We start from the raw sequence: 23,334 nt of genomic DNA on the forward strand, positions 1-23,334 counted from the left end.
GCCTCCGGAGAAGAACAGGTCCCGGAGCCGTCAGCCAAGGTGGAAGCGAGACCCCGGAGGTAGACTTCCTGGGGAAGAGAAACAATCGCTCATGAGGGGTCTCATTCGTGGCCGTGCAGAGGAGTGACCTAATGGAGTGTAGGGCATCGGGTAGGACCTCCTGCCAGCGGGTGGTTGGGAGATTTCTCGACCGCAGAGCCAGAAGGACAGCCTTCCACACGGTCGCGTTCTCCCTCTCCACCTGCCCGTTTCCCCGTGGGTTATAGCTGGTCGTTCTGCTTGAGGCGATGCCTTTGCTGAGCAGATACTGACGCAGTTCATCGCTCATGAACGATGTACCCCGGTCGCTGTGGATATAAGCAGGGAAACCGAACAGTGTGAAGATGCTGTGCAGTGCCTTAATCACCGTGGCTGAGGTCATGTCGGTGCAGGGAATGGCGAATGGGAAACGGGAGAACTCATCGATCACGGTGAGGAAATAGGCATAACGGTTGGTGGACGGGAAGGGCCCTTTGAAGTCCACGCTCAGTCGCTCAAAGGGGCCCGAGGCCTTCACGAGCCGAACCTTGTCTGGCCGATAGAAGTGCGGTTTGCACTCCGCACAGACCTGGCAGGCCCTGACCATGGCCTTGACCTCCTTGGTTGAGTAAGGTAGGTTGCAGGACTTGATGAAATGGACGAGCCGGGTAACCCCCGGGTGGCAGAGGTCATTGTGGATGGCTTGCAGGCGGTCCTCCTGCGCGTTGGCGCATGTGCCGCGGGACAGGGCATCTGGGGGCTCGTTGAGCTGCCCTGGACGATACTTGATATCGTACGAGTAGGTGGAGAGTTCGAATCTCCACCTCAAAATTTTATCGTTTTTTATTTTGCCCCGTTGCGTGTTATCGAACATATAGGCGACCGACCGACCGTTGGTCGGTGACGAGGGTAAACCTCCTACTGGCGAGGTAGTGTCTCCAGCACCGCACAGCCTCCACAATGGCTTGTGCCTCCTTTTCGACTGCAGAGTGTCGAATCTCGGAGGTGGTGAGGGTTCGGGAGAAGAACGCTACTGGTCTGCCTCCTTGATTGAGGGTAGCAGCCAGGGCGATGTCTGATGCATCGCTCTCTACCTGGAAAGGGATGGTTTCGTCCACCGCGTGCATGGCGGCCTTGATGATGTCGGCCTTGATGCGGTTGAAGGCCGATTGAGCCTCAGCCGAGAGGGGAAAAGTCGTGGTCTTTAGGAGTGGGCGGGCTTTGTCCGCATACTTGGGGACCCACTGGGCGTAATAGGAGAAAAGCCCCAAGCACCGTTTGAGGGCCTTGAGGCTGCGGGGGAGAGGGAGTTCCTTAAGGGGGCGCATGCGGTCGGGGTCGGGACCTAGGACCCCGTCTTCCACGACATAGCCGAGGATGGCCAGCCGGGTGGTGTGGAAAACGCATTTGCCCTCGTTATAGGTCAGGTTAAGGGCTCGGGCGGTCTGCAGGAACTTTTTGAGGTTAGCGTCATGGTCCTGCTGATCATGGCCGCAGATGGTGACATTGTCCAAGTACGGGTATGTAGCCCGCAAACCGTACTGGTCCACCATTTGGTCCATCGCCCTTTGAAAGACGGAGACCCCATTTGTGACACCAAAGGGGACCCTGAGGAAGTGGAAGAGCCGGCCGGCTGCTTCGAAGGCAGTATAGGGGCGGTCTTTTGGTCGGATGGGGAGTTGGTGGTAGGCAGATTTGAGGTCGACCGTGGAAAAGACTCGGTATTGGGCGATCCGATTTACCATTTCCGCGATGCGAGGAAGGGGGCCCGCATCAAGCTGCGTGAATCGGTTTATGGTCTGGCTATAATCCACAACCATCCGTTTCTTCTCCCCAGACCGGACTACTACCACTTGTGCTCTCCAAGGGCTGTTGCTAGCCTCGATGACCCCCTCTCCCAGTAAACGCTGGACCTCTGACTTGATAAAAGCCATATCTTGGGCACTGTAGCACCGGTTCCTGGTGGCGATGGGCTTACAGTCGGGAGTGAGGTTAGCGAATAGCGAGGGGGGTGCGACTTTCAGTGTCACAAGGCAGCACACCGTGAGGGGGGCAAGGGTCCGCCGAACTTCAGTGTCAGGCTTCGGTGGCTGCACTGGAAATCCAGTCGAACAGCAGGGGGGCACAGAGGTGAGGGAGGATATAAAATTTGCAACGGGTGTATTTGGCACCCTGGATCGAGAGATCCGCAATACAGTACCCCGTGAGTTGTACCGAGTGGGACCCAGATGCGAGGGCTATGGTTTGGGATGTGGGATGGGTGCGTAGGGAGCAGCGCCTTACCGTTTCAGGGTGGATAAAGCTCTCCGTGCTCCCGGAGTCGAAGAGGCATGCAGTGTCGTGCCCGTTGACCTGGACCTGCATCATGGAGTTCTGCAGGTGTTTTGGCCGAGTTTGATCGAGGGTGATCGCACCCAGTCGCGGGTAGTCGGAGTCGTAAAATGGCTGCTGCCGTTGGTCGCACGTGTCGGGTCGAGAAGATGGCCGCCGACCAGATGGCCGCTCCCATGATTCGCACGAGGCTGATGACCCGTCAGAAGAGGACGTGTCGGGTCGGTGTGCAGCAGCATTGCGAGGCCTGCGGGCCTGAGAGCCTGATTTTCGGGCCGGCTGTTCTTTGTTTTTCTGGCCCCTGGGTCTGGCCAGGCAGGCCCTCGCAAAGTGCCCTTTCTTCCCGCAGTCGCTGCAGATCGCGGAGCGGGCTGGGCAGCGTGGGCGCGGGTGCTGGCCCTGCGGCAGAAGTAGCAAGGTGTGCCCCCATGGTGAGCGGGTCACCGCGTGGCGCAGGCCTGTACTACGGGCGAGTCTGAGGAAGTCCGGGGGGGGGCTGGCAGAGTCCGCGGGGTACGTACTCAAGTTATGTCGGGCCACCTCCAGCGAGGAGGCGAGCGTTAGCGTCTCCTGGAGGTCTTGTGCCCCGTTTTCGAGCAGTCGCTGCCGGATGTAGGTCGAGCGGATGCCGGACACGAAAGAATCTCTGATGTGCAGGTTCATATGGACTTCCCTTGTCACATCCTGATGGTCACAGTCCCTGGCCAGCGCGGTGAGTTTCTCAACAAACTCGTCGAGCGATTCCCCCGAGCGCTGGCGGCAGGTAGAGAGCAGATGCCGGGCGTGCACCTCATTGACGGGTTTGACAAACCGCTTGCGGAGCAACTCAATCGCTTCCTCATAAATCGTCGCCTTTTCGAGCGTGGCGGAGATTCTGTGACTCACCCGGGCGTGGAATAGACGCAGCTTGCGTGGCCCCAGGATGGGAGTCTCTGCGGAGTCCAGGTAGGCCTCGAAGCACCGCAGCCAGTATTTAAAAATTTCCTTTGCCTCCGTGCTTCCAGATTGAGCTTCTCTGGTTTTAGGCCTGCGTCCATCCTGAATCTAGTTTAGCCTAATAAATTGAGGTACCCTCAATAATGATGCTTAGAGATTAAACAGTAAAGAAGGCTTTATTAGGCTAATAACTATGCTACAGATTTGGACGAGAGCTGACTGCTATACAGACCATGAGGCAGGTCTTTATGTATGGCTCCCAGATGGGCGGAGCCAGAGGCGGAGTCCCCAGGGTTCCAAGTTTGGTCTTAAAGGGGACATCACCTTCCATGATGATAAGGCAGTAACCGTTCATCACAGAAACATCACTACTTCGAGACGGCAGAAGAGGCGTGGACATTCATTGAAGAGGAGAAGCTGGACTAGACTGGAGAGAGAAAGAACTTTTGTAATAAAGCAGTGGTGTAATTGCGTGGGACTGGGAATCGGAAGGGGGGGAAAATTTTCTCTTTCCCCTCGATGGGGGGGGGGGTATGGTGAACTGTGGGCGCCGGTGGGAAAGGAGAGGGGGAAGGAGAGAGGGAGCTGCGCCATTAGGGGCGGGGCCAAGTGGGATGCGCGGGCTTTGCTCCCGCGCTATGGTAATTGTGGCGGGAAAAGGGGGCGCAGGAAGGAGGGAGCCTTACACAATGGGAGGCTGAGGATAAACGGGGGAAGCCGAGGTCAGCCAGATTTTGCTGACTTCTGGAAGCAACATGGGGGGGAGCAATCACGCTAGAGGAAGATCTAGCGGAGGGGGGGGGGCGTAACTGGGTTGTTGCTGTTAAGGGGAAGGAAGGGGGAGCTGCTACGGGATGGGATGGTCGGGACGGGAGGACACATTTGGGGGGACAAGTGGGTGCGTGGGAAACGGGTGAGGAGCTGGTCTAAAAAGGGGGATGGCTCGTCGACGAGGGGGGGGGGGTAAAGAGCCCCCCAACCCGGTTGATCACGTGGAACGTGAGAGGGCTGAATGGGCCGATTAAGAGGGCAAGGGTACTTGCGCACCTAAAGAAATTAAAGGCAGATGTGGTCTTGTTGCAGGAGACGCATCTGAAACTGGCGGATCAGGTCAGATTACGAAAAGGATGAGTGGGACAGGTATTCCACTCGGGCTTGGATGCGAAAAATAGAGGGGTGGCAATATTAGTGGGGAAACGGGTATTGTTTGAGGCGTGGACCATAGTGGCGGACAGTGGGGGTAGATACGTGATGGTGAGTGGCAGATTGCAAGGTGAGGCGGTGGTTCTGGTGAACGTATATGCCCCGAACTGGGATGATGCCAACTTCATGAAGCGTATGCTGGGGCGTATCCCGGGCCTGGAGGCGGGAAAGTTGGTAATGGGGGGAGATTTCAACACGGTGCAGGATCCAGGGCTGGACCGGTCCAGGTCTAGGACCGGGAGGAGGCCGGCAGCGGCCAAGGTGCTTAAGGACTTCATGGAGCAGATGGGAGGAGTGGGTCCCTGGAGATTTACTAGGCCTAGGAGTAAAGAGTTCTCCTTCTTCTCCCATGTCCACAAGGTGTATTCTCGGATAGACTTCTTTGTCCTGGGAAGGGCGCTGATCCCGAAGGTGGCCGGGACGGAGTACTCGGCTATAGCCATTTCGGACCATGCCCCACATTGGGTAGATCTGGAAGTAGGAGAGGAAAAGGAACAGCACCCACTGTGGAGATTAGATATGGGATTGTTGGCGGACGAGGGTGTGTGTGTAAGGGTAAGGAGATGTATCGAAAGGTATCTGGAGATTAATGACGGCGGAGAGGTTCAGGTGGGAGTGGTCTGGGAAACACTGAAGGCGGTGGTCAGAGGGGAACTGATTTCCATAAGGGCCCATAAGGGGAAGCAAGAGAGCAAAGAGAGGGAGAGATTGTTGAGAGAAATTTTGAGGGTGGATAGGCAGTATGCGGTGGCCCCGGATGAAGGACTATACAGGGAAAGACGAAGGTTGCACACGGAATTTGATTTGTTGACCACGGGCAAGGCGGAGGCACAATGGAGGAAGGCACAGGGAGTGCAGTATGAGTACGGAGAGAAGGCGAGCCGGTTACTGGCCCAACAACTGAGGAAGAGGGGGGCGGCGAGGGAGATTGGAGGGGTTAGGGACGAGGAGGGTGAGATGGGACGAGGAGGGTGAGATGGAACGGGGAGCGGAGAGGGTGAACGGGGTGTTTAAGGCATTTTTTGAGAGGCTGTATAAGGCTCAGCCCCCGGAAGGGAAGGAGGGAATGATGCATTTCCTAGACCAGTTGGAATTCCCGAAGGTTGAGGAGCAGGAGCAGGAGAGGACAGGACTGGGGGCACAGGTTGAGGTGGAGGAGGTAGTAAAAGGGATTGGGAGCATGCAGGCAGGGAAGGCCCCGGGACCGGATGGGTTCCCGGTGGAATTTTATAGGAAATACGTGGACCTGCTGGCCCCGCTTCTGACGAGAACCTTTAATGAGGCCAAGGAAAGGGGGATGTTGCCCCCGACGATGTCGGAGGCAACGATATCGCTGCTCTTGAAAAGGGACAAAGACCCGCTGCAGTGCGGGTCTTACAGGCCTATCTCCCTCCTGAATGTAGATGCCAAGCTTCTGGCCAAGGTGATGGCGACGAGGATGGAGGATTGTGTCCCGGGGGTGGTTCACGAGGATCAAACGGGGTTTGTTAAGGGGAGACAATTGAACACTAACATACGGAGGCTGTTGGGTGTGATGATGATGCCTCCGCCGGAGGGGGAGGCGGAGATAGTGTTGGCAATGGATGCAGAGAAAGCATTTGATAGAGTGGAGTGGGATTACCTGTGGAAAGTGTTGAGGAGATTTGGATTTGGAGAGGGGTTTATTGGATGGGTTCAGCTTCTATACAGGGCCCTGGTGGCAAGTGTGATTACAAATAGGCAGAGATCTGACCACTTCCGTCTATACAGAGCGACAAGACAGGGATGTCCTCTGTCCCCGTTACGGTTTGCATTGGCAATTGAGCCACTGGCCATAGCGCTGAGGGGCTCTAGGAAGTGGAGGGGAGTACTTAGGGGAGGAGAAGAGCACCGGGTGTCACTATACGCGGATGATCTGTTGTTGTATGTCGCGGACCCAGTGGAGGGGATGCCCGGGATAATGCAGACACTCAGGGAGTTTGGGGATTTTCAGGATATAAATTGAATATGGGGAAGAGTGAGCTGTTTGTGATGCACCCTGGGGAACAGAGCAGGGGAATAGATGATTTGCCGTTGAGGAGAGTAACAAGGGATTTTCGGTACCGAGGGATCCAGATGGCCAGGAACTGGGGAACCTTGCATAAGCTTAATTTAGTAAGATTGGTGGAGCAGATGGAAGAGGACTTTAGGAGATGGGACATGGTGCCCCTGTCACTGGCGGGTAGGGTGCAGGCGGTTAAAATGGTGGTCCTTCCGCGGTTTCTTTTTGTGTTCCAGTGCCTCCCGGTGATGATTACAAAGGCCTTTTTCAAGAAAGTGGATAAGAGCATTATGAGTTTTGTGTGGGCTGGGAAAATCCCCCAACGGTGTCCTCCCACCCCTCCCACCCACGTCCCTCCCCCTCACACCCGCACCCCTCCCCCTCACACCCACGCCCCTCCCCCTCACACCCGTGCCCCTCCCCCTCACACCCGCGCCCCCTCACACCCGCACCCCCTCACACCCGCACTCCTCCCCTCACACCCGCGCCCCTCCCCCTCCCCCCGCGCCCCTCCCCCTCCCCCCGCGCCCCTCCCCCTCCCCCCGCGCCCCTCCCCCTCCCCCCGCGCCCCTCCCCCTCCCCCCGCGCCCCTCCCCCTCCCCCCAGCGCCCCTCCCCTCCCCCCAGCGCCCCTCCCCCTCCCCCCGCGCCCCTCCCCCCCGCGCCCCTCCCCCTTACACCCGCGCCCCTCCCCCTTACACCCGCGCCCCTCCCCCTTACACCCGCGCCCCTCCCCCTTACACCCGCGCCCCTCCCCCTTACACCCGCACCCCTCCCCTTACACCCGCGCCCCTCCCCCTCCCCTCGCGCCCCTCCCCCTCGCGCCCCTCCCCCTCGCGCCCCTCCCCCTCGCGCCCCTCCCCCTCGCGCCCCTCCCCCTCGCGCCCCTCCCCCTCGCGCCCCTCCCCCTCGCGCCCCTCCCCCTCGCGCCCCTCCCCCTCGCGCCCCTCCCCCTCACACCCGCGCCCCTCCCCCTCACACCCGCGCCCCTCCCCCTCACACCCGCGCCCCTCCCCCTCACACCCGCGCCCCTCCCCCTCACACCCGCGCCCCTCCGCCTCACACCCGCGCCCCTCCCCCTCACACCCGCGCCCCTCCCCCTCACACCCGCGCCCCTCCCCTTCACACCCGCGCCCCTCCCCTTCACACCCGCACCCCTCCCCCTCACACCCACGCCCCTCACACCCGCGCCCCTCCCCCTCACACCCGCGCCCCTCCCCTTCACACCCCTCCCCTCACACCCGCGCCCCTCACACCCGCACTCCTCCCCTCACAGTACTGAGGGAGTGCTCCCACCCTCACCCCCGTGCTCAGTCTCACCCCCGCTGCCACACTCCCCTGGTGTCAGTGCTGCCCCAGGGCACTGCAATGCTGCTCCGCGATGTTACCTCTGCCGGCGAGTTGACCACTGCCAGATTATAGCCGTAGGCCATGGAGGAACCAAAGGAAGTGAGGATGGTGACTGACAGGAGAGGCCAGGTGAGGTGCTGTGTGAGGAGAGAAAACAAGAACAAGATTAAAATGCTGAGAATTATGAGACATTCACAGGATTCTGAAGGCACAACAGATTGTCCCTGAGAAGATGTTTCAGTTATAACTGTCATAATATCCACTCATGTACATAATGAGATGCAGATAGGCAGTGATTGACACACGGATAACCAATGAACACACACGACACATAACAACCAATCACAGGACACCACCACTATAAAGCACACATTAAGACTCTCGCTCTCGCGACAGGACACAGCTACTGAGATAGTCAGAGTGCACAAGACAGTGAGCACTATCACCATGTGGTAGAGAGTTAGTCTGGTCAGGCCAGTAGGAGATTATCAGTTAGATTGACAGAGTGTCAACTCACAGCAGACTATGTACAGCAATCAGGAAGTTCAATAAAACAGTGTTGGACCATCTCCTGTGTCGGAAGCCTGTTTCCAGTTTCACTGCATCCAGTTGCCGTCAACGTTGAACCAACTTACTGAACACATCATGGTACCAGAGTGCTATTAATCCTAACGAACCTACCTCGAGTGCATCTTCGCAACTCCGGATCTCCGGCAACCTCAGCGCCAACTGGAAAGTCTTCAAACAAAAGTTCCTCCTGTACATCGAGGCCTCCGACCGCGAGGCAGCATCGGATGCCAGAAAGATCGCGCTGTTCCTGTCGACTGCGGGGGATCACGCCATCCACGTCTATAACTCGCTTACGTTTGCCGACGGCGAAGACAAGACAAAGTTCAAGACAGTTCTTCTGAAATTCGACAGACGCTGCGACATTGAGGTGAATGAGAGCTTTGAGCGGTACATCTTCCAACAGAGGCTTCAGGGTAAGGATGACCCCTTTCAGTCCTTCTTGACCCCTCTCTGCATCCTAGCGCAGTCATGTAATTATGGCTCGACGACTGATTCCATGATCCGGGATCAGATCGTTTTCGGGGTCCAGTCCGACTCCCCGCGGGAGCAGCTCCTCAAAATCAAACAGTTGACCCTCTCCGTCGCCATCGAAACGTGCGTTGTCCATGAGCATGCCAGAAATCGTTACTCCCGCATCAGGGCGGCAGAAACTGCAAAACTGGCCTCCCACGAGGCAGAAAGGGTGCAGGCCATAGCGAAAATGCAAGGCCGGAGTATCAAGGAGAGTGGCCGCTTCGCGCACGTTTCTCGGGCCCCCACGCCTGCGCGCCAGGACCGGGTGGACGATGAGGCCGAAGACCCTGAGGCACATGTGCGAACGTTGGCCGACCGCACTGCGCATGCGCGATGGCGCACAGAACATGCTGATGTCAGCGTCATTACGCGTCCGAATTGTGGCTCCGCCCATTTAAAGCAGCAATGTCCAGCCAAAGGCAGGCGATGTCTACAGTGTGGAATTCCTGGCCACTACGCGGCCTTCTGCAGGTCCGCTCCACCGAACAACAGCCAGCGATCCCAGCTGCAGCGCAGACGTGTCTGCTGCGTACAACAAGGCATGCAGGATTCTGATCCAGACAGCCCAACGGACCCCGATGCTGACTGCCTCGAGTCTCCATATCGGGTGGGCATCATCACCACACGCGAGCTGGTCTCCAACCCGCCTGCCAACCGCCTTTCGATCCTCAGTGTGGATCCCAACGACGAGTGGTGTGCCGTCATCACGGTCAACCAGTCTCGCATCCGATTTAAATTGGACACTATCGCATCTGCGAACCTCATATCACAGTCGGACCTCGACAGCATCCAACACCAACCGAGCATTCTTACACCAGCCTGCCAGCTCCTTGACTACAATGGCAATGCCATAGCTGCCAGTGGGTCGTGTCAGCTAGGTGTCTCTCACAAGGCAATCAAGGCGATGTTGAGATTCGAGATCATCCGGCCTGACAAGGCATCCCTGCTCGGTGCTCGCGCATGCAAACTCCTAAATCTGGTACAGCGGGTTCATGTCATGTCCTCGACACCTGCGACTGCCTCGCCCAATGCGAATCTCCAGGCTGAGATCGACGACATTCTCACACAATACCACAGTGTGTTTGATGGGATGGGCACGCTCCCATATCGCTACAAGATATTGCTCAAGCCGAATGCCACCCCAGTCATCCATGCACCACGCTGGGTGCCGGCTCCTCTTCAGGATCGATCTGAAAATGCAGCTTCGAGAGCTCCAAGACCAGGGCATCATCTCAAAGGTCACGGAACCCACAGGCTGGGTCAGCTCCATGGTCTGCGTCAAGAAACCCTCTGGCGAACTCCGCATTTGCATTGATCCCAAAGACCTGAATCGCAACATCATGCGAGAGCATTACCCGATCCCGAAGGGTGAAGAATTGACCTGTGAGATGGCTCACGCCAAATTCTTTACCAAGCTGGACGCCTCCCGTGGTTTCTGGCAAATTCAGCTGGACGAGTCCAGTCGGAAGCTGTGCCTGTTTAACACTCCATTCGGCAGGTATTGCTACAACCGCATGCCTTTTGGTATCATATCAGCTTCCGAAGTATTTCATCGCATAATGGAGCAAATGATGGAGGGCATCGAGGGGGTGCGAGTCTATGTGGATGACGTGATCATCTGGTCCACGACGTCCGAGGATCACATTGCTCGCCACAAACAGGTTTTCCAGAGGATTCATGAAAATGGCCTCCAGCTCAACAGGGCCAAATGCGCGTTTGGGCGGTCCACTATCAGGTTTTTAGGTGACCACATTTCCCAGCAGGGTGTGCAACCTGACGCCGACAAGGTGCTGGCAATCAATGCCATGAAGACACCAGAGGACAAAAAGGTGGTCCTCCGCTTCCTCGGGATGGTAAATTTTCTCGGAAAATTCATTCCCAACGTGGCATCCCACACCACGGCCCTCCGGCATCTCGTTAAAAAGTCAACAGAGTTCCAGTGGCTTCCCGCACATCAAGCGGAGTGGCTTGAGCTGAAGGCGAAGCTCACCACAGCCCCAGTACTGGCGTTCTTTGACCCAACCAAGGGTACCAAGATATCCACAGGCGCAAGCCAGGACGGCATTGGGGCGGTGCTCCTCCAGCGAGACGATTCCTCGTCCTGGGCTCCAGTGGCATATGCCTCCAGGGCCATAACTCCGACCGAACAACGGCATGCCCAGATCGAAAAGGAGTGTCTGGGTCTCCTGACAGGAATAGTCAAGTTTCATGACTTTGTATACGGTCTGCCGAAGTTCACGGTGGAAACAGACCACAGGCCTTTAGTCCACATAATCCAGAAGGATTTAAATGACATGACATCTCGGCTTCAGCGAATTCTTCTTCGTCTCCGCCAATATGACTTCGAACTCGTCTACACACCGGGCAAGGAGCTGATCGTCGCGGATGCCCTATCCCGATCCATCGCCATGCCGTGTGAACCAGGCGACTTCATTCGCCACATCGAGGCACAGGTGCAGTTGTGTGCCAGCAACCTCCCAGCCACTGATGAACGAGTTGTCCAGATACGTGAAGAAACTGCCAAAGATCCTCTACTGCAGCGCGTGATGCAACACCTTGCCCATGGCTGGCAGAAGGGGCAGTGCCCCCAGTTCTTCAACGTTAAGGACGAGTTAACGGTTGTCGAGGGGATCCTTCTTAAACTAGATAGAATCGCCATTGCCCAAAGCATGCAAGCCATGGTGCTCAGACAGATCCATGAGGGTCACCTTGGGGTCGAAAATTGTCGATGCAGAGCTCGGCAGGCACTCTACTGGCCTGGCATCAGCCAGGACGTTGCCAACACGGTCCTCAACTGCACAACATGCCAGAAGTTTCAACCAGCTCAGCCCAAGGAAACACTGCACCAGCACGAGATCGTGACTTCTCCGTGGTCCAAGGTGGGGATGGACCTCTTTCACACAAATGGGCGTGATTACGTGCTCTTGGTCGACTACTTCTCCAGCTACCCGGAAGTGGTGAAACAGTCGGACCTCACGTCCAAGTCAGTGATTAAAGCCTGCAAAGAGACGTTTGCCAGGCACGGCATACCACTCACAGTAATGAGTGACAACGGCCCATGTTTCTACAGCCAAGAGTGGTCCGACTATGCACGATCCTACCACTTCAGTCACATCACATCCAGTCCCCATTACCCGCAATCAAATGCGAAGGCCGAAAAAGGGGTCCATATTGTCAAGCGGTTGCTGTGCAAGGCTGCAGACTCAGCCTCGGACTTCAACCTGGCGCTGTTGGCATACAGGGCAATCCCTCGGTCGACTGGTTTGTCTCCGGCGCAGCTGCTCATGAACCGCAACCTGAGGACGACTGTTCCAGCCATCCATGTTCCAGACCTTGACCACCTCACGGTGCTGCAGAAAGTGCAGCGATCCAGGGACCAGCAGAAGATCACGTATGATGCTCATGCCAAGGATCTACCTGCGCTGACTCCAGACGATGTTATTCGTGACCAGATGCCTGAGGGAGGTTGGTCAGCCCCAGCTATTGTCATCAGGCAGGCTGCCCCCAGGTCCTTCGTTGTCCAAATGGCTGATGGCTCCATTCAACGGCAACAGGAGGGCGCTACGAAAAGTTCCCTGCCCACCGCCTGGCCGCACTTCTCCGCATGTCATCATGCCTCCTCCGGACACCTTGCACCATGAGGCCACCGACATGGCAGCAATCCCGCCTGTCCAAGTGCCGGCGTCCCCACCTCTGAGGCGATCGATAAGAGTTCGTCGCCCGCCACAAAGACTGAATCTAGACTTAAATCTTGTAAATTTTGTTCAGTTTGCTCTGTATTTGCACGATAGACACCTTCCCATGTACATATGTTCATTTACTCACCACTTATATATAATCATGCTGGTATATATGTCGCCACGTCCAAAATTTACTTCAAAAAGGGGAGATGTCATAATATCCACTCATGTATATAATTTTTTATTTAAAAAAAAAAATTTTTTTAATCAAAGTTTTCACAAAATATCAACAACAAAATGTAAAAGGAACCCAATAGAATTAAATACAAAACAAAACAACCCAGTGCCCCCCTCCCCTATACATAAATAATATATTAACACCCGCCGAAACACATAGCAAACATAGCAAATATATACACCCCCTCAGATCCCCCAGTATAGACAAACAAATATAAAATAGAACCCCCCCCCCCCCCCCGGGTTGCTGCTGCTGACCATTGTCTACCGTTCTGCCAGGAAGTCCAAGAACGGTTGCAACCGCCTGAAGAACCCTCGCACCGATCCCCTTAAGGCAAATTTCACCCTCTCCAATTTAATAAACCCCGCCATATCGTTGATCCAGGATTCCACGCTTGGGGGCCTCGTATCCTTCCACTGAAGAAGAATCCTTCGCCGAGCTACCAGGGAGACACAGGCCAGAATACTGGCCTCTTTCGCCTCCTGCACTCCCAGCTCCTCTGCCACCCCAAATATTGCGAGCCCCCAGCCCGGTTTGACCCTGGATCCTACCACCCTCGACACCGTCCTCGCTACGCCCTTCCAAAATTCCTCCAGCGTGGGCATGCCCAGAACATATGGGTGTGGTTTGCTGGGCTCCCTGAGCACCTAACACACCTGTCCTCACCCCCAAAGAACCGGCTCATCCTTGTCCCGGTCATGTGTGTCCTGTGCAGCACCTTAAACTGTATGAGGCTGAGCCTCGCGCACGAAGAGGAAGAGTTCACCCTCCCTAGGGCATCTGCCCACGTTCCCTCTTCGATCTCCTCTCCCAACTCCTCCTCCCACTTACCTTTCAACTCCACCACCGAGGCCTCCTCCTCCTCCTGCATCACCTGGTACGTTGCCGAGATCTTCCCCTCTCCAACCCACCCCCTCGAGAGCACCCTGTCCTGTACCGTGCGTGGCGGCAGCAGCGGGAATTTCCACCACCTGCCGCCTGGCAAACGCCCTTACCTGTAAATACCTAAAGGTGTTCCCCGGAGGGAGCCCGTACTTCTCCTCCAGCTCACCCAGGCTCGCGAACTTTCCATCCACAAACAGGTCCCCCAACCTTCTTATCCCTGCCCTGTGCCACCCCGAAAACCCTCCATCTATTCTCCCTGGGACAAACTGGTGGTTCTCCCGTATCAGGGTCCTGACCGAGGCCCCCACTTCCCCCCTGTGCCGCCTCCATTGCCCCTAAATTTTGAGGGTAGCCGCCACCACCGGGCTCGTGGTATACCTCATTTGAGGAAGCGGCAGTGGCACTGTTGCCAGCGCCTCCAGACTCGTACCCTCACAAGACGCCGTCTCCAGCCTCTTCCATGCAGCCCCCTCCCCCTCCATCACCCACTTGCGCACCATCGCCGCATTGGCGGCCCAGTAGTACCCACAGAGGTTGGGCAGCGCCAGCCGCCTCCCCATCCCTACTCCGCTCCAGGAACACCCTTCTCACCCTCGGAGTCCCTCGCGCCCACACAAACCCCGTTATGCTCCTGTTGACCTGCCTAAAGAAGGCCTTCGGGATAAGAATGGGGAGGCACTGGAACAGGAACAAAAACATTGGGAGCACCGTCATCTTGACTGACTGCACCCCACCCGTCAGGGACAGCGGCAACGCGTCCCACCTCTTGAACTCCTCCTCCATTTGCTCCACCAGCCTCGTGAAATTAAGTCTATGCAGGGCCCCCCAGCTCCTGGCCACCTGGACCCCCAAATACCTGAAGCTCCTCTCCGCCCTTTTTAGTGGGAGCTCGCCAATCCCCCTCTCCCGGTCCCCTGGGTGAACCACGAACAACTCGCTCTTCCCCATGTTGAGCTTGTACCCTGAGAAATCCCCGAACTCCCTGAGGATCCTCATTACCTCCGGCATTCCCAACCACCGGGTCTGCCACATACAGCAGCAAGTCGTCCGCATAGAGCGACACCCTATGCTCCTACACACCCCGCACCAAGCCCCTCCAGTTCCTTGACTCCCTCGGTGCCATAGCCAGGGGTTCAATCACCAGCGCGAAGAGCAGGGGGGACAAGGGACACCCCCGCCTCGTCCCTCGATGCAACCAAAAGTACTCAGACCTCCTCTTGTTCGTGGCCACACTCGCCATCGGGACCTCGTACAACAGCCTAACCCACCTGACGAACCCCTCCCCAAACCCGAACCTCTTCAGCACCTCCCACAAGTACCCCCACTCTACCCTATCAAAGGCCTTCTCAGCGTCCATCGCCGCCACTATCTCCGCCTCCCCCTCCCTCGCCGGCATCATAATAACGTTCAGGAGCCTCCGCACATTCGCGTTCAACTGCCTCCCCTTCACGAACCCCGTCTGGTCATCGTGGATGACCTGCGGCACCAAATCCTCAATCCTCGTGGCCAAGACCTTTGCCAGCACCTTGGCATCTACATTTAACAACAAACTCGGCCTGTAAGACCCACACTGCAGGGGATCCTTGTCCCGCTTCAGGATCAAGGAGATCAGTGCCCGGGACATCGTCGGGGGGAAAGCCCCCCCCTCCCTTGCCTCATTGAAAGTCGTAACCAGCAACGGGCCCAGCAGGTCCACATATCTCTTGTAAAATTCGACCGGGAAACCGTCCGGCCCCAGTGCCTTCCCCGCCTGCATGCTCCCTATCCCTTTGGCCAGCTCCTCCAGCCCAATCGGGGCCCCCAATCCCACTACCAGTCCCTCCTCCACCTTCGGGAATCTCAGTTGGTCCAGAAAGCGGCCCATCCCTCCCTCCTCCCGTGGGGGCTCGGACCAATACAGTTCCTCATAAAAGTCCCTGAAGACCCCATTGATGCCAACCCCACTCCGCACCATGCTCCCTCCCCTATCCTTAACTCCCCCGATCTCCCTAACTGCATCCCGCCTCCGAAGCTGATGCGCCAGCATCCGACTTGCCTTTTCCCCATACTCATAAATCGCCCCCTGGGCCTTCCTCCACTGCGCCTCCGCCTTCCTGGTCAACAGGTCGAATTTGGCCTGGAGGCTGCGCCTCTCCCTCAACAATCCCTCCTCCGGCACCTCCGCATACCTCCTGTCTACCCTCCCCATCTCCCCCACCAGCCTCTCCCTCTGCTCTCTCCTCTCCTTGTGGGCCCTAATGGAGATCAGCTCTCCCCTAACCACCGCCTTCAGCTCCTCCCAGCCCATCCCCACTCGGACCTCCCCGTTATCGTTGGCCTCCAGGTATCTCTCTACGCTGCCTCGGACCCCCTCGCTCACCTCCTCGTCCGCCAACAGCCCCACCTCCAAGCGCCACAACAGGAGCTGGTCCATCTCCTCCCCCAGCTCTAGGTCTACCCAATGCGGGGCGTGGTCCGAAATGGCTATCGCTGAGTATCCTCTACTCTCGCAGTCAGCGCCCTGCTCATAACAAAAAAATTGATCTGGAAATAGGCCTTATGAACGTGCGAGAAGAATGAAAAATCCCTCGCCCCCGGCCTTGCTAATCTCCAAGGGTCCACCCCTCCCATCTGGTCCATAAACCCCCTCAGCACTTTAGCCGCCGCCGGCTTCTACCCGTCCTAGACCTGGATCCAGTGCCGGATCCAGCACTGTGTTAAAGTCTCCCCCCAATATCAGGCCCCCCACTTCCAAGTCCGGGATCTGACCCAACATGCACCGCACAAAACCCGCATCGTCCCAGTTCGGGGCGTACACGTTGACCAGCACCACCCTCACCCCTTGCAGCTTACCACTTACCATTACGTACCTGCTGCCATTGTCTGTCACAATGCTCGACGCCTCGAACGACACCCTCTTTTCCACCAGGATCGCTGCCCCCCGATTTTTGGCATTCAGCCCTGAATGAAACACCTGACCGACCCACCCCTTCCTCAGTCTTACCTGGTCTGCCACCTTCAGGTGTGTCTCCTGGAGCATGACCACATCCGCCGTCAGCCCCTTCAGGTGCGCGAACACGCGGGCCCGCTTAACCGGCCCGTTCAGTCCCCTTACATTCCAGATTATCAGCCGGATCAGGGGCCTACCCGCCCCCCTCCCCTGCCGACAAGCCATGACCCCTCCTTGGCCAGCCACGCGCCCGCACCCAACACCTGGCCCGTTCCCCACAGCGGCATACCCCCGTCTAGACCCCCCCCCCCCCCTCCCCCCTCCCCCCCCACTCGTTCCAGCTCGTCTTTGACCTTAGCAGCAGCAACTCGATCCCTCCCCCCCCCCCCCCCCCCCCCCGGCTAGGACCCATCCTAGCTGCATTGCTCCCCCCATTGCACTCCTGCAAGTCAGCCGACTCCTGCTGACCCCGGCCACTCCCGCCTCTCCTTCGACTCCTCCCATTGTGGGACTTCCCCTCCCCCTCCATTACCCACCAGCAGGCTCTCCGCCTCCCCCTCCCATCCCAAGCGTGGGAAAAAACCCGCGCTTCCCCGCCCCGCCTCCTCCAGCGCGGGAAAAAGCCCGCGCTTTCCACCTGCCTGACCCCGCCTCCTCTGGCGCAGCTCCTTTTACAGGCCCAGTCCCCTCACCCCCGACTCGGGCCTCACCCTCCTACTGGCCATCCACCCCCTACTCCGTTTACTTGCCCCCCTCGAAGAGCCCACCCGACAGACCCAACCAAAACAGTGCCCAACCCACCCTAACCACCCACACCGAACCAAAATGAAACAAGAACAAAGAACCCCCCCTTAAAATATAACACAGCAACCACAATCCCCAACCATCCCCACGCCCGACCCCCCATTCCGACCCTCAGTTTGTGTCCAGCTTCTCGGCCTGAACAAAGGCCCATGCCTCCTCCGGGGACTCAAAATAATGGTGCCGGTCCTTGTAGGTGACCCACAGTCGCACCGGCTGCAGCATGCCAAACCTCACCCCCTTCCTGTGCAGCACCGCCTTCGCTCGATTGTACCCGGCCATCTTCTTCGCCACCTCCGCGCTCCAGTCCTGATATACTCGAACCTCCGCGTTCTCCCCACCTGCTGCTCCTCTCCTTCTTGGCCCACCTGAGCACACACGCCCGATCAGCGAACCGATGAAACCGCCAGCACCGCCCGCGGCGGCTCGTTAGCCTTGGGCCTCCTCGCCAGCACTCTATGGGCCCCCTTCCAGCTCCAGGGGCCTCTGGAAGGACCCCGCTCCCATCAGTGAGTTCAACTTGGTGACCACCATAGGCACCCACGTCCGGCCCCTCCGGGAGGCCCAGGATCCGCAGATTCTTCCGCCTCGACCGGTTCTCCATCTCCTCGAACCGTTCCTGCCATTTCTTGTGGAGCGCCTCGTGCGCCACCACTTTTCCCGGCAGGCCTAAGATCTCGTCCTCGTTGTCAGAGATCTTTTGTCGGACCTCGTGGATCTCACCCCCTGGGCCGCCTGTGTCTCCAGCAGCTGATCAATAGAAGCCTTCATCGGCTCCAGCAGGTCCGCTTTGAGCTCCCTGAAGCAGCGCTGGATAACCTCCTGCTGTTCCTGTGCCCACTGCATCCACGCTGCCTGGTCCCCGCACGCCTCCATCTTGCTCTTCTTCCCTCGCACTTTCTTTGGCTTCACCACCACTTTTCTAGTCGCCCCGCTCCTGGTCCAAGCCATACACTGTCGGGGACTGTTGCCGCGACCGGAAGTCCACTCATGTACATAATGAGATGCAGACAGGCAGTGATTGACACACAGGATAACCAATGAACACGCACGACACATAACAACCAATCACCAGACAGGACACCACAACTATAAAGCACACAGGGCATTAAGACTCTCCCTCTCGAGACAGGACACAGGTACTGGGATAGTCAGAGTGCACAAGCCAGTGAGCACTATCACCATGAGGTAGAGAGTTAGTCTGGTCAGGCCAGTAGGAGGTTCTCAGTTAGATTGATGGAGTGTCAACTCACAGCAGACTCTGCACAGCAATCAGGAAGTTCAATAAAACAGTGTTGGACCATCTCCTGTGTCAGAAGCCTGTTTCCAGTTTCACTGCATCCAGTTGCCGTCAACGTTGAACCAACTTACTGAACACATCAATAACTGAATTCAGTTAAAAGTGATTGGTTCAGAGGAACAGAACTTCTGTCCTATTGCTTTCCGAGTTCAGCCAGAAACGCAGCCAATTTCCAGAAAATGCACCTAACACACATTTGTCAGATTTAGCCCAGTGAGTAACAAGACACAGAATCCCATTCCCACCACAACACTGAGGGAGTGCCGCACTGTCCGAGGGTCAGTACTGAGGGAGTGCCGCACTGTCAGAGGGTCAGTACTGAGGGAGTGCTGCACTGTCAGAGGGTCAGTACTGAGGGAGTGCTGCACTGTCAGAGGGTCAGTACTGAGGGAGGGCCGCACTGTCAGAGGGTCAGTACTGAGGGAGTGCTGCACTGTCAGAGGGTCAGTACTGAGGGAGTGCCGCACTGTCAGAGGGTCAGTACTGAGGGAGTGCTGCACTGTCAGAGGGTCAGTACTGAGGGAGTGCTGCACTGTCAGAGGGTCAGTACTGAGGGAGGGCCGCACTGTCAGAGGGTCAGTACTGAGGGAATGCTGCACTGTCCGAGGGTCAGTACTGAGGGAGTGCCGCACTGTCAGAGGGTCAGTACTGAGGGAGCGCTGCACTGTCAGAGGGTCAGTACTGAGGGAGTGCCGCACTGTCAGAGGGTCAGTATTGAGGGAGTGCTGCACTGTCAGAGGGTCAGTACTGAGGGAGTGCCGCACTGTCAGAGGGTCAGTACTGAGGGAGTGCTGCACTGTCAGAGGGTCAGTACTGATTGAGCGCCGCACTGTCAGAGGGTCAGTACTGAGGGAGTGCTGCACTGTCAGAGGGTCAGTACTGAGCGGGTGCTGCACTGTCAGAGGGTCAGTACTGAGGGAGTGCTGCACTGTCAGAGGGTCAGTACTGAGCGGGTGCTGCACTGTCAGAGGGTCAGTACTGAGGGAGTGCCGCACTGTCAGAGGGTCTGTGCTGAGGGAGTGCTGCACTGTCAGAGGGTCAGTACTGAGCGAGTGCTGCACTGTCAGAGGGTCAGTACTGAGGGAGCGCCGCACTGTCAGAGGGTCAGTACTGAGGGAGTGCCGCACTGTCAGAGGGTCAGTACTGAGGGAGTGCCGCACTGTCAGAGGGTCAGTACTGAGGGAGTGCCGCACTATCAGAGGGTCAGTACTGAGGGAGTGCCGCACTGTCAGAGGGTCAGTACTGAGGGAGTGCCGCACTGTCAGAGGGTCAGTACTGAGGGAGTGCCGCACTGTCAGAGGGTCAGTACTGAGGGAGTGCCGCACTGTCAGAGGGTCAGTACTGAGGGAGTGCAACACTGTCAGAGGGTCAGTACTGAGTGAGTGCCGCACTGTCAGAGGGTCAGTACTGAGGGAGTGCCACACTGTTAGAGGGTCAGTACTGAGGGAGTGCCGCACTATCAGAGGGTCAGTACTGAGGGAGTGCCGCACTGTCAGAGGGTCAGTACTGAGGGAGTGCCGCACTGTCAGAGGGTCAGTACTGAGGGAGTGCCGCACTGTCAGAGGGTCAGTACTGAGGGAGTGCCGCACTGTCAGAGGGTCAGTACTGAGGGAGTGCAACACTGTCAGAGGGTCAGTACTGAGTGAGTGCCGCACTGTCAGAGGGTCAGTACTGAGGGAGTGCCGCACTGTCAGAGGGTCAGTACTGAGGGAGTGCCGCACTATCAGAGGGTCAGTACTGAGGGAGTGCCGCACTGTCAGAGGGTCAGTACTGAGGGAGTGCCGCACTGTCAGAGGGTCAGTACTGAGGGAGTGCCGCACTGTCAGAGGGTCAGTACTGAGGGAGTGCCGCACTGTCAGAGGGTCAGTACTGAGGGAGTGCAACACTGTCAGAGGGTCAGTACTGACTGAGTGCCGCACTGTCAGAGGGTCAGTACTGAGGGAGTGCCACACTGTTAGAGGGTCAGTACTGAGGGAGTGCCGCACTGTCAGAGGGTCAGTACTGAGGGAGTGCTGCACTGTCAGAGGGTCAGTACTGAGGGAGTGCCGCACTGTCAGAGGGTCAGTACTGAGGGAGTGCCGCACTGTCAGAGGGTCAGTACTGAGGGAGTGCCGCACTGTCAGAGGGTCAGTACTGAGGGAGTGCCGCACTGTCAGAGGGTCAGGACTGAGGGAGTGCTGCACTGTCAGAGGGTCAGTACTGAGGGAGTGCTGCACTGTCAGAGGGTCAGTACTGAGGGAGGGCTGCACTGTCAGAGGGTCAGTACTGAGGGAGTGCCGCACTGTCAGAGGGTCAGTACTGAGGGAGTGCTGCACTGTCAGAGGGTCAGTACTGAGGGAGTGCTGCACTGTCAGAGGGTCAGTACTGAGGGAGTGCCACACTGTCAGAGGGTCAGTACTGAGGGAGCACTGCACTGTCAGAGGGTCAGTACTGAGGGAGTGCTGCACTGTCAGAGGGTCAGTGCTGAGGGAGTGCCGCACTGTGGGAGGGTCAGTGCTGAGGGAGTGCTGCACTGTCAGAGAGTCAGTACTGAGGGAGTGCCACATTGTCAGAGGGTCAGTACTGAGGGAGTGCTGCACTGTCAGAGGGTCAGTACTGAGGGAGTGCCGCACTGTCAGAGGGTCAGTACTGAGGGAGTGCCGCACTGTCAGAGAGTCAGTACTGAGGGAGTGCCACATTGTCAGAGGGTCAGTACTGAGGGAGTGCTGCACTGTCAGAGGGTCAGTACTGAGTGTGTGCTGCACTGTCAGAGGGTCAGTACGGAGGGAGTGCCGCACTGTCAGAGGGTCAGTACTGAGGGAGTGCCGCACTGTCAGAGGGTCAGTACTGAGGGAGTGCCGCACTGTCAGAGAGTCAGTACTGAGGGAGTGCCACATTGTCAGAGGGTCAGTACTGAGGGAGTGCTGCACTGTCAGAGGGTCAGTACTGAGTGTGTGCTGCACTGTCAGAGGGTCAGTACGGAGGGAGTGCCGCACTGTCAGAGGGTCAGTACTGAGGGAGTGCTGCACTGTCAGAGGGTCAGTACTGAGGGAGTGCCGCACTGTCAGAGAGTCAGTATTGAGGGAGTGCTGCACTGTCAGAGGGTCAGTGCTGAGGGAGTGCCGCACTGTCAGGGGGTCAGTACTGAGGGAGCGCCGCACTGTGGGAGGGTCAGTACTGAGGGAGTGCTGCACTGTCAGAGAGTTAGTACTGAGGGAGTGCCACATTGTCAGAGGGTCAGTACTGAGGGAGTGCTGCACTGTCAGAGGGTCAGTACTGAGGGAGCGCCGCACTGTGGGAGGGTCAGTACTGAGGGAGCGCTGCACTGTCAGAGAGTCAGTACTGAGGGAGTGCCACATTGTCAGAGGGTCAGTACTGAGGGAGTGCTGCACTGTCAGAGGGTCAGTACTGAGGGAGTGCCGCACTGTCAGAGGGTCAGTACTGAGGGAGTGCCGCACTGTCAGAGAGTCAGTACTGAGGGAGTGCCACATTGTCAGAGGGTCAGTACTGAGGGAGTGCTGCACTGTCAGAGGGTCAGTACTGAGTGTGTGCTGCACTGTCAGAGGGTCAGTACGGAGGGAGTGCCGCACTGTCAGAGGGTCAGTACTGAGGGAGTGCCGCACTGTCAGAGGGTCAGTACTGAGGGAGTGCCGCACTGTCAGAGAGTCAGTACTGAGGGAGTGCCACATTGTCAGAGGGTCAGTACTGAGGGAGTTCTGCACTGTCAGAGGGTCAGTACTGTGTGTGTGCTGCACTGTCAGAGGGTCAGTACGGAAGGAGTGCCGCACTGTCAGAGGGTCAGTACGGAGGGAGCGCCGCACTGTCAGAGGGTCAGTACTGAGGGAGTGCTGCACTGTCAGAGGGTCAGTACTGAGTGTGTGCTGCACTGTCAGAGGGTCAGTACTGAGGGAGTGCTGCACTGTCAGAGGGTCAGTACTGAGAGAGTGCCGCACTGTCAGAGGGTCAGTACTGAGGGAGTGCTGCACTGTCAGAGGGTCAGTACTGAGGGAGTGCTGCACTGTCAGAGGGTCAGTACTGAGAGAGTGCCGCACTGTCAGAGGGTCAGTACTGAGGGAGTGTTGCACTGTCAGAGGGTCAGTACTGAGGGAGTGCTGCACTGTCAGAGGGTCAGAACTGAGGGAGTGCCGCACTGTCAGAGGGTCAGTACTGAGGGAGTGTTGCACTGTCAGAGGGTCAGTACTGAGGGAGTGCCGCACTGTCAGAGGGTCAGTACTGAGGGAGTGTCGCACTGTCAGAGGGTCAGAACTGAGGGTGTGCTGCACTGTCAGAGGGTCAGTACTGAGGGAGCGCCGCACTGTCAGAGGGTCAGTACTGAGGGAGTGCTGCACTGTCAGAGGGTCAGTGCTGAGGGAGTGCCGCACTGTCAGGGGGTCAGTACTGAGGGAGCGCCGCACTGTGGGAGGGTCAGTACTGAGGGAGTGCTGCACTGTCAGAGGGTCAGTACTGAGGGAGTGCGGCACTGTCAGAGGGTCAGTACTGAGGGAGTGCGGCACTGTCAGAGGGTCAGTACTGAGGGAGTGCCGCACTGTCAGAGAGTCAGTACTGAGGGAGTGCCACATTG

General features: G+C 57.6%; 1 protein-coding gene across 1 annotated transcript in view; it reads right to left on the bottom strand.

Annotated features, from left to right (window-relative positions):
- The window catches only part of slc2a15b (solute carrier family 2 member 15b), a 179,183-nt gene that overhangs the window by 58,733 nt on the left and 97,116 nt on the right, over positions 1–23,334 (bottom strand). The window contains exon 2 of the mRNA XM_072479744.1: positions 7,896–7,994. Coding sequence (XP_072335845.1) covers positions 7,896–7,994 — 99 coding nt within the window. The remainder of the gene's footprint in view (positions 1–7,895; positions 7,995–23,334) is intronic.

Source organism: Scyliorhinus torazame, chromosome 16 (assembly GCF_047496885.1).
Source record: "Scyliorhinus torazame isolate Kashiwa2021f chromosome 16, sScyTor2.1, whole genome shotgun sequence".
In the NCBI taxonomy this organism is placed as follows: Eukaryota; Metazoa; Chordata; class Chondrichthyes; order Carcharhiniformes; family Scyliorhinidae; genus Scyliorhinus; species Scyliorhinus torazame.